The 12,442-nt window shown below is 31.5% G+C and overlaps 1 protein-coding gene across 1 annotated transcript in view; it reads left to right on the top strand.

The window, feature by feature from the left end:
- The window catches only part of LOC145673167 (uncharacterized), a 342,278-nt gene extending 332,131 nt beyond the window's left edge, over positions 1-10,147 (top strand). The window contains exon 9 of the mRNA XM_081742611.1: positions 2,792-10,147. Within this exon, the coding sequence (XP_081598737.1) occupies positions 2,792-3,494 (703 nt within the window). The 3' untranslated portion in view covers positions 3,495-10,147. The remainder of the gene's footprint in view (positions 1-2,791) is intronic.
- The last annotated feature ends 2,295 nt before the right edge of the window (positions 10,148-12,442 follow it).

Below are 12,442 nucleotides of genomic sequence, written 5' to 3'. Positions count from 1 at the left end.
GCTATATGGATAGAAAAATCATGAAAATGAAAAAAGCCAAAATTTCCAAAATTCTCGGTTTTTTTCCAAAAAAAAAGCCGTCTTTTTATGTGAAAAAAACCATCGATTCAAAAAAGCCGGCTTTTTTGCATCTCTAGTTACGATACAATACGTCAGAGGTCCCTGGTTCGATTCCATCGACGGACTTTTGGATTCACGACATCTACTTCGTTGGATTATTTTATTCCATGAAACATGCCTAAATAGCAGTTATATTTAGCTTAATTTCATCTATTCCTTTGGTCATTATGAGACCGATAGATGACTAGATTTTGGGGTTCTTTCTCCACCAGCAGCAACTTACGCTGGAATATGAAAGTAAATTTCATCTGAAAGATAACTCTACAACTAAAGCATGTAGGAAATGTAGCTCATAGGTATTTAGAAATCATAACTCGTACACAAATTTGCATTTTTGAAAGTGTAGCAGATAAGGAAAGGTAAAATTAGAATATTAACGATAAGTCTGGCGTGGTCACTTGATGTTTCGACGTATTTACTGTACCTTCATCAATGGTTGATTCCATTCTCGCCTCTCTCTCTAGCTGGTTGCTCTTCTTACAACTCCAAACCAAGTACCCCGAGAAACACCCACCATCCAGTTTTGTTTCCCGGACTGAGGCCTCAAACCACACCTCCTCATTTTCTCAATACCAAATATGGCCACTCCATAACTCACCTCCTCCTAACACCGTGTTCGTGACGTCACATAAGTCAAAATGTTTGAGAGTCTAAGACCTCAAACGCTGGGAAATTCACCTCCAAATCCTGAGTTGTACTTTCTGAGGAATTCCAAGTGCGAAGCTAAACCTCAGCGAAAAGTAGAAAACACAAAATACACACATAACAATAATCGTCGACGTAGTTACCAGACAATAACTTTTAGTTGAGGCAATCCATTGAGTCAGCTAGAGAAGACCTAACTGGGCGCTCGAAATATTTACAAATAAGTTGAATGTGAGCAATGTCCTCAAATGCAGACTAGTGACACTGCCAAGAAATGGAAACGTAGCCAGACACAAGTAGAAAGTTGATAAATTGCACAAAGGTAGGAAAACAAACAAGGGTATTGACTTTATATGAGGTTAAAGGAATCTGCTATTGCACTTATCTTTAATAAAACACAAAGGTATACAAAAATGCTTCTAGGAAGCTTGAGACAACATAATTGAATTTTCCGAGGAAAGAAAAAAAAATAAAATAATCCAGCGAAGTAGATGTCGTGAATCCGAAAGTCCATCGATGGAATCGAACCAGGGACCTCCGACGTATAGTATCGTAACATATGGTTATTCCCTATAAAGCTAAAGCAGATGGATGATAAACGAAAATGAGTGATTGTAAAATCAATTCTAGTTGTGCTCCCCAACCAGGAAACGAACTCTGGATCATAAGGCAGACGCACTAGCCAACTAGACCAGCAAGTAGTCCTAGGTAATATTTTATGGCAAACGTACAAAAACACTCCTAGGCGCGTATGGGAAAGGGGGGGTAAAGGCAGGCGTTTGCGTATCCCAAAATATTGTGTTTATAGGGGAAAATTGCTCACAAAACTATTCGTAAACCATATTGTTTTCAAAACTAATACAGAAAATTATTTTAAACATATATATATACACACACATATATATATATATATATATATATATATATATATATATATATATATATATATATATATATATATATATATATATATATATATATAAATGTTCAATTCTAAAGATCTTACGTCCCATGATTATGGATCTTAAGCTCAAGGAGATGAATGGTCATTGAAATTGAATGATTATGAAGAGATTGATGGAATGTTAACGTTGGAGGAAGTGGGAGAACTCATGGACATGATATTGTCACTACAAACTCACATGGCTTCACGTCGAGCCAGCAGCCCCTCGCACCAGAGTTGAGCTTTATACTCTCTGAGTCTCTGTGCTCACATTCTTCAATTGCAGTTAATATCGTCATATCAAAAATCAATACTTGGACCGAACTTATATACAGTATTTCCATCTATATATTTACTGCTTTTATTAGGTTATTTTTAAAACATTTAGTTGGCAATCTTTTGCCTATTTGTAAACATGTGTAATAATAAAAATCATGTTAGAGCAATATTCGAGTTCATTAAAACTGCGTTATGTAATTTGTATAATTTATTCTTGTGTGTGTTTATAATTGTATTATTCGTACCTTTCTAAAATCTTTTAAAAGCTATTGAGGGCACGGTGGCTGTGCTAGAGCTCTTACCTCTGGTGTGGGGGGTCCCTGGTTTGATCCCCGACCAAGCAAGTTTGTGGTGAACAACATCGTGTTCATGAGTTTTCTCGGGATACTCCCGTTTCCTCCCACATATTCATTACACAGATTCTTCATTCATCATTCACTTGCCTTAATCATTGTCTCCCTCAGCCTAACGAGCATAATCGTAGGAGGTTAAACTGTAAAATTTCATTTCATTTTTATAAGCTATTAAGTTATATTATTGTATCTATAGGCTAGCTTAAAACATAAAACAATTTCAAGCGTGACTATACATTTAATAGGATCACAAAAAACTGTAGCATTAAAAATCACTATTTTACAGTGTAATATTTACTATGACTAAGAATATAGTGTGATAAGTTTAATTTTTAAGGTAGTTGTATTCAATTGTGACATCTTTGCAAAAGATACAAAAAGCAAGTAAATATGTGGATCAAATGAAACTTTTTCCAAATTTTACTTTAATTTTGTCTTTCTTTTGTTCCAGGGTACAACAAGAGGAGAAAGATCAAGTACTGTCATTGTCTGTGCCAGCATCGACTGTGACGACACCAGATACACTTGCAACACCAAATACACAGACTTCGCAAACACCTACTGGCACTTCTAATCCCTTCCCAGCGCCCATAAGCACATCTGTGGGAATTGTACAGGAAATCAAGCACAAATGCCAATCCCATATGAACACCACAATGGTATTCCCGTCTTCTTCTGTTCCAAGAGGCAGTTCAGGTTCGAGTCCCTCTCCTACAGCTGATACACAATTAACTTTACCTGTGTCTTTAAGTACGGGTGAACTAGACACTTTACCTAAAAAGAAAGTGGAGTTTAGTACTACAATATGTGCGACAGACCCACCAGGAGCATATTCTAAAAATGTGTCCAGATGTCGTAAGCGACGAAGATCGTCATTGGTGGACGCTATGACTATACCTCCTCCACCACCCCCACCACTTTCTATCCTATCCCGCAAGAGACGGGAACTTGAAGGGAGTTCGGAAAACTCCCCTGTGTTATGTTCATTGTTGGATGACGCTAACCTTAGCTTACTGCCCAAATCGGAGATCATTACTCTGTGGCGAACATCAGAGCAAGATCTCAGACGCCAATTATTCAAAGCTTTAAGAGAAAAAGAAATGCTAGCAGAGAGGTTACAAGTGTTGGAAAGACATGTCACCGATCCTCCATGAATGTACAAGTGTTCAATAACGTTACAGTTAAAGAAATCTGTCACCTTGTTTGATGAATGCATGTCCTTCATACAGATTTTGATCTGGGACGGGTTTTTGGTCGTCTAAAAAAAAATAACCACCCTCGTCACTGGATATAGAACGGCTTGCTTTTTGGTTTGAAGGTCTGTTAGGAACCGCTATACAGGGGATAGAGTATGTGGCATTATAATAAGAAAGCGAGAAGGAGGAAGAGCTGTTGAAATTATTTACTCAAAACTAAATAAATATAATTTTCACTTTATCTTGCAAGTAAGTCACGAATATAACAGATTCTTGCCTTCCTGCTCCGCAAATACTCTTATACATACAAAGAAACATAGCAAATATTTAACTTAGATTAGCTAGCAAATATATATATATATATTAGTATCCATACATTTAACTATAGCAGTGAAGTGGGACCAACAGCTAAGAGAAAAACAATATTTTAAAAGAAGTGCTGGATTAATACACATACACATGCAAACAAAGATGAACAACTCTGTAAAATAGGGTGATACCATTTTTGTTAACACCGTTTGTGTATAGAGATTTCTAGCAAAAATGAGTATGCTAACCTCTGGCATTCTCATATTTGCCTGATACGAAATGAATATGCACAATTATACAAGTCTAATATGATTTCATGTCTATCGAATCAGTGTTCGAAATGAGCCCAAAAAGTCAGGGAAAACTGGCAAGCAGCTACTGCTTCTGTTGGAAGGAAGATGCTATCGTCTTACTTTTTCCCCTCTTATATCAGAAAATTAAACATGCAAATATGTTTACAAAAGAAGAAAAAAATAACCTGAACACTCTTCGTCTCGTCTATCTTTTAAAACTGAACATACGAATATGTTTATAAAAGAAGAAAAATAACCTGAACATTCTTCTTTTCGTCATGAATCTACCTTTTAATATTGAACATGCAAATATGTTTACAAAAGAAGAAAAATAACCTGAACACTCTTCTTTTCATCATAAATCTATCTTTTAAAATTGAACATACAAATATGTTTATAAAAGAAGAAAAATAACCTGAACATTCTTCTTTTCGTCATGAATCTACCTTTTACAATTGAACATACAGATATGTTTACAAAAGAAGAAAAATAACTTGAACATTCTTCTTTTCGTCATGAATCTACCTTTTAAAACTGAACATACAAATATGTTTACAAAAGAAGAAAAGTAACCTGAACACTTCTTTCCGTCATGAATCTATCTTTTAAAATTGAACATACAAATATGTTTACAGAAAAAGAAAAAAATAACCTGAACACTCTTCTTTTCGTCATAAATCTATCTTTTAAAATTGAACATACAAATATGTTTACAGAAAAAGAAAAAAATAACCTGAACACTCTTCTTTTCGTCATAAATCTATCTTTTAAAATTGAACATACAAATGCGTTGTGCGAAGGAAGAAAAATAACCTGAACACGTTTCTTTTCGCTATAGATCCACCTTTTAAAATTGAAACATACAAATATGTTTACAAAATGAAAACAAAACTAAACGCCCATTTTTAAATCAATAACTCATTTTCTGAAATTGAAACATACAAATATGTTTGCAAAAGAAGAAAAAATTTGACGTATTTTCAATTTTTTGAAACTGGGCTATACATTAATATTTTTTTAAAAAAAAAAGTATTGGACCGATTGTTCAATTTGCTTCGAACACTGATTTAATTTGATTGAGATGACTATAGACATAACAGAGTGTATAAATAATGTTTTACATTACTGAATCGAAAGCTATAATTTATAAATATCGTCCAGAAGGTACTTAATTTTACTCTAATTAAGAAATTATAATACTTAAACTGCTAACAGCTATAAAGTTCTGCAAACACTAAACTGCTAATAGAGATGTGCATAATTAAAACGTATTTCTACTATTTCAAAAATATGCTTTGTTTGGCTCCTTGAAAAACTTTTAAAAAAATACTATAATAAAATAAATGATATGCCTAACTAAATATTCCATATATTAGTTTAATAATTATTAATAGAAACTAAATACCATACATTATTGTTTCGTGTAGAAAATGCCTGAATGATTTAAGATTTACTAAGGCAAATAATATAAACTATACTATCTATAAAGAATAGTTAGCGAGCATGTACTTCAAACTAAGCTAATTATTGACTACAAAACGAAATATATTGTATAATCACTATCTACAGCATTCTTCCCAAAGTCTGCAATCACTTTCGTGTTAGATACTAATTAATCTACTTGATATACCCATATTATATATCTAATTTATCGTCTTTTCTTTCACCATCTTCTTGATGGACTACTCAATTTAAGATCCATAGCAAATTTCCCTTTTCTTTTCTTTTGTCTATTTCGCCACTTCTTCGGCAATGGTCTTGCTTAACAGTCCTATTGTGCTTTAGTAAGTGCTATTGGGTATTTATGGTGCTATAATAATAGCACCTTAGACTTGTTTAACCGAACTACTAGAATTCTTAACTTTAGTTGAACAAAGGTATTTCATAGATGTATTTAGAATGAAGTGAACGGAGTAAAGTATGAATTTGGATACAGCCGTAGTTCCTGCAGCACACTTATGATTCAAAAACAGAAAAATATTTATAGTAATAAAGCGTTCTATTAAACTTGTATGTTTCATTCTATTTAATTCATAAAATTTGCCTATATTGCAATTTTATCAAGCAAAATAGTAACCATAGTTTTCAAAAATTTGACAAGCGCGGTAGGAATGAATTCTTGTAAAACAAAGCGAAAATAAAGAGCAATGTTCAATTTTACGTTTCATATAAAACAAAGAACAATATTTGTAATTACAAAGAAATATGGAACAAACTGATCTATAAAACAAGGATAATGTCACAATTACTGATAAATATGAAAATATGTATGTATAAAACAAAGAAATGTGGAACAAACTGATCTATGAAACATGCAAATATTACAATCATAAAGAAGCATGGAAAACTTCTATACAACAAAGAAAAAAATACTAAAATTACAAGGAAATGGGTAAATCAGGTTTAAGAAATGCAGTATAATAATATATGTATTATCCAACAGGAACAATGTTTCTTGTCGGAAGCACTACACTGAAAGTAGTTATCAGTTTGTTCCATAATACTTTGTATTTGTTGTTGTTCTGTTATAATGGAAATTGTAAAAAAAAACAAATTTTCTATTTTTAAAATTTTCTATTTGTATGTCCTTTTCAATTATAAATCACAAGTGTTACACTGTTATTTTAATTACAGGAATTGTGTGTATGCATTTACTATTTGTTTTAAAACTAATAATTATATGTATTACTGTATCTATACTTCATAAAACCAAATCGGTGTTTTAAAAAAACAAGTGGTTCACCATTACCAGATGAATGCGTAGTAGATAATATTGTCATACAAAGGAGTAGAGTGAATTGCTTATCCATTCTTCTCAAAATCAGTATTTGCCTGACTTCTGTATGTTTCTCTTTAAATGTACATCAAATAATAGTCTCTGACTGTATTTTCTTTAGATATAATTCCAAATATTCTAACTTAATATACTGAATAAATATCTTTTAATTTTTTAATAAAATCAAGTAAACTTATTATTAAGAGAAATTCTGCTATTATTGACAATTGTTCGATATTAAAACTAAAGTTTAACTAAGTAAACGAACATATATTAGATCTTAATGAAGTAATAACAAATGATATTTTCTAAACAAAATAACGAAATATAAAACAAATCATACAGACACAATGTATCAACTATATGTATAAAAGAATATTACTTCCCATGAGTCACGCTAAATTGTGTTTAGATGCAAAGTAAATAAAAAAATATAGTTTAATATATATAGTAAAATAGGTTATTTAATATGTTACTCGTTCGCGCAAACTTAAAGGCTCGAAATGGTAAATCTTATAAAAATGATAGTCATATATATATTATATATAATATATATATTTATCAAAAATAATTTTGCCTGTTAACTGTTTCTTGATGTTTCCATGGCCCTTAGCCATAGTGATATATATATATATATTATAGTTTATTTAAATAGATAACTAACATGTGTATTCCTGAAGAGGTATGTCATTAAAAAATAGAAAACTTATAAACAAAATATATATATATATACTAATAAAGTTGTTAACGGTAAAAATTACAAATATTTTATTCTGTACTACGAAATACATATTTCACATTAAAAATGTGAAAACATGTTGTATAAACTAAATATATATATAATATATATTCAAGGTGTGTGTTCAAGCACACTTCCAGGGGGATATAAATACGTTACATAACTAATTTCATATGTGCATATACTGTATATATGTATGTATATATACATATATAGATATATATATAAAACTAGCCTTCCAGATGATCAAGCATCTATGCATGACTCTCTACTTTACAAATTTGAATTTATATTAGTAAATAGGTTAAAATGTTATAAAAGTGACACGTGTATATAAATATATAATTACATATAAATAATAAACTAAAATATTATCTGTTACATTTGCAATAGAGCACTAGTTTCTTACGTAGTGTTAAGCATGTGTTCTTCTTAGAGTGCTGAAATGTGCACATGTAATTCCTCATAGAAAAGAAAAAAATATTTGTGTTTAATAGCATGATTTGTAGTTTCTATACGAAAGTTCCTTTAAAGTAATAAACTGAAAATTGAACGATGTACTATTAATTTATCCCAAGTTATTAACTAAACACTTTACCTATCACCTTTACCTATTAACTCTATATATATTATTAATTATAAACGGAAATCTATAATACTTGTGGTTCATACATCTTATAGATATACAGTATATAAACATTTATCTATAAAATATTCATTTCAGACACATTGAGACAGGTTTGTTCTTTGAAAGTAACCATTTAAAAGAAGTCAAATTTATGATTTTTTATTTATGTACAAATTCAAATTGCTCAAAACTCGCAGTACTCTATACACGGTAGTTTCAAAAAATTTTTGTGTACTGAACAGTAAACAATACACTCAAAAACAAGCAAATGATTGCACCAGTAGTAATTATAAACAAGATGATAAGAATAAATAATTATTTGAAAAAAATATTTCAAACAATTTTACAACTTTCATTTTAGATATGATACCTATTACAAAATATACATTGCTTTTCGAATTCTCCGAACTAACACAGTAACGCATTCTACTCAATCTGATTGTTTCGGCATTTCAAACAAATGAAAATTATTTTCTAAGGTCTTACATTTCGACTGCAGTTTTTAAAATCAGAATTAATTACTTAATAAAAGCACCTTTTTCTTGAGTTGTATACTTCAAGAACATATTTAGTAGTGAAAAGAGTGTATTATTTTCTAGTACCTTTAAAATTGTGTTTAACTCATTGCAGTATGTTTAAAATATTTAAGATGCAACATGCGTTTTCTAAAAGGTAGAAAAGAAAAAAATCTATAGTTCGCTCCCCTAAAATGAAACAAACCAAACCAAAATTAAATCAGTTTTACAAAAGAAATGTACGTACTTCGTATGTTGCTTAATAACAAGCTTGATGAAATAAACCGAACTCCCATGAAAATAAGAAACTTTTCTACAAGTAATTCCATGCCTGAAATTATCCGAAAGTGAAGATATTAATATATGTCGAAAGTAATTAGCTATTTTTGTCTTTCCTTCAACGTGTTCACTGTAAGTTTATTACTTTGAATATCTCAAATTTTAATTATATTGGTACCCACCGATACTGATATAATAGATCTTGGGACTGTACTTAATTTCATTGATGCTAACAAATTTCATCTAAGTCTCGTGAATCTCTGAAGCATACTGCAAGAAAATCTATATTTTGAATGACTTTAGGGAAGGGGCAAATTAATTCCGCTGCATTAAGAATTCACTTTTTGGTTCAAACCGTTTTAACTTTGCGACAATTTAAAAACACTGGTTACTTCTTTGTTCATCATAATTTGACATTGTAATATATTTCAAGTCATTCTGCTTGAAACACTTATTAAAATGTTAGTAACTTCTAAAGCAATGTTTCAACAGTTGAATTAAAAGAAGTTTACTGTTTGCAGAGCAAAACAGTAAATCTACACTACAAAATCAATGTGAACATGGAAAGTAAATTCTTATATAAATCGAAGGAATTAAATTAAAGGCAAAAGTTTACATTATAAAAAGCTTCATTTTAAATTATTTGAATCCAGGCATTTAGGAATGTTTGCTTAAGTGGTTCGCATAACTTTATTGAATCTAAGTATTTACCACATCATTATGACACTATAACTGCTTAGAAACTACTAATACTGATTAGATAAAATACCAGTGGCGGCGATCGATTGACAGAAGCTATTTGAATATCAACAGAAATTCAAACAGATGGAAAATGCATATTTACAAAGTCCAAATACATGTATACCATGAATATTAATTATTTATATTTTTACTCATTAACCTCAAACTATTTCTAAATATACGTACAACCAATTAACACACACGCACACAATTAATCTTCAATATCTTTAAAAAGCTTGTTATATTCATAACAAAAAGAAACATTAAAAATAAATCTTTAAGGTACTTTGTATTTCGTCAAATTACTGGTTCTTAAAGACAATAAAAGATATGCTACGTAGCAGATGTTTTATTTCTTGTCTTAAAATCCCCTGAATAAATTGTTTGTACTGTCCTTAAAGTTGATGTTGTAAATTTGTAAAGTTATCTATATAAGCAATTTACGTTTACTACTGTAGCTTTGAAGAAACAGATGAAGCTATTTGATTGAATGTAATGAAAATGTAGCATGTACTCACGGATGAAATATTTGCTTTCGATACTAAATTTTCGTCCAGAACTGTTACACTTCGTAACAAAACAAAGCCATCTACCGTTGACACTACGTAGCAGAATCTTGTTTATTTTCAGTCCACTGGATGCTATTATACTAATTAATAAAACGTCCAATCTACTTATGCTCAATGTTCTATCGTTATCCTTCGCACTCAGTTTTAAACCTAATTGATTATTATGCATCCCAGCCTTTATATAAAAAAAAAATAACGCTAATATAATGGAAGAGCCTTATGTATCTACCATCCTATTCAAACGCCTTAGTACTGCGGCGTAAAATGCATTATAGTTAGCCAGAAGGGTTTCCACTGAGTGATTTGATATGTGTTTAATCTATCGAATCCATTTCACGATTGTTCTTGACTTCTAGAGGAACCAAATTATACTAATCATCACTTCTTATCAACTTTTCTACAAATTTGTTTAGCTGTTTAGATCACATGACGAACTAATAACAAATACGATAGCTCAAGTACTTGTATGTTGTATGTTGATCTACTAAAGGAAGAGCAAGTGTGAATGAAACAAAACTATGTTTTTTCCAGAACATTTTCCCTTAGTTGGAAATCATGACTCATCAATAGAGAGATGCAAAAAGTATGAAGACTTTAAAAAAAATATGAAAATTAAATGTCAAAAATAAACAAAATATGAAATTTTAATTATATCGTTTTTAAAGATAAAGTGTGTATATATATATATATATATATATATATATATATATATATATATATATATATATATATATATATATATATAAATCACCTTACATTTATGCTAAGCAATCATTGACTTTTTAAAAACATATTGCGTTTAGGTTTATGACATTTATTTCAATAATATAAGTTTTGGAAAATTAATTTCCGAAGGCCAAAGAAATTAAAACTACAATATGGTTAATCAAAAACTGCAATGGAAAAGTGTGTGTTCCTCGTCCGTAAACACATATTTTTGACAATCAATCAACTATTAGATTTTGTGGTGAAAGAAGACTGGAGTCTATGATGCGGAAAATGCATGATAAACCGCCCCATTACCACGAAAAGTTTTCTTTTCAAGAAGTGCTCGAAATTAGGGATGACCACAAAGTTCCGGTTTTCAGAGCCGGTTCCAGGTCTGGATCCGAAAAAACCGGTTCCGGAACCGGACCTTCTAGAACCAGATCCGTTTAGAACTGAAAACCAGTTCCATCAGGATCCGGTTCCGACCATCCCTATTGAAAACAAAAAAATAGCTAGTTTTTTTTTTCTGTAGCTGTAATTTTGCCTTTGCATTGCAATGTATTTAGAATTTGCAGAGAATTGAAATTGTACGTAGATACATTATTGTGGTAATTTTTCATCGGAAATACTTACATACATGCAGGAAAAGTAAAAGTTATTTGAGTAGTGAAAGCTGTAATGAGCCCGAGCTATTTATGTTCAGTAGTGATTTTGTATTACACCATTTGTTTCAGAGCTCGTTTGCGAAAAATAAGTTGGAGCTTACAAACAACAAATTCATGTTCGGTTACGTTCACACATTCCTTCTTACGAGACATCATACATAAATTCAGAACCGGTTCCGGAAACGAATCTCAGGAATCAGTTCCAGACCTGGATCCGAAAACCCGGTTCCGAAGCGGACCTTAGGAACTGGTTCCAGACCTGGATCCGAAAACCCAGTTTCTGAACCGGATCTTGGGAACTGGTTCCCGGCCTGGATCCGAAAACCCGGTTCCAGACTGATCTTCTAGAACCAGATCGGTTCAAAGCTGAAAATCGGTTCCAGGCATCCCTACTCGAAATGCCAGAAGAGATGGTAGTCAGTAGGAGAAATGACAGGAGACTACGATGGGTGAGGAAGGGTTTGATATTGCAATTCATGGAGCGTTTGCAACGTCCCTTGAGCAACATTTGCCTGCACTGTGTTACAGCATGACACCATATCTTCTGACAATTTCTGGATGCTTGCAGGCAATATTGCTGTGAATTTCATGGTGTTCAACGGTGTTAACAATCCACAGTCATGTTTTCGCTTTGACGGAAAAAGACATGATGAATAAACCCAAACGTAAATTATGTCTACCCTA

Source organism: Thermobia domestica, chromosome 16 (assembly GCF_964235325.1).
Source record: "Thermobia domestica chromosome 16, izTheDome1.hap1.1, whole genome shotgun sequence".
Lineage (NCBI taxonomy): Eukaryota > Metazoa > Arthropoda > Insecta > Zygentoma > Lepismatidae > Thermobia > Thermobia domestica.
This window is presented reverse-complemented; position numbering and strand designations above follow the sequence as displayed.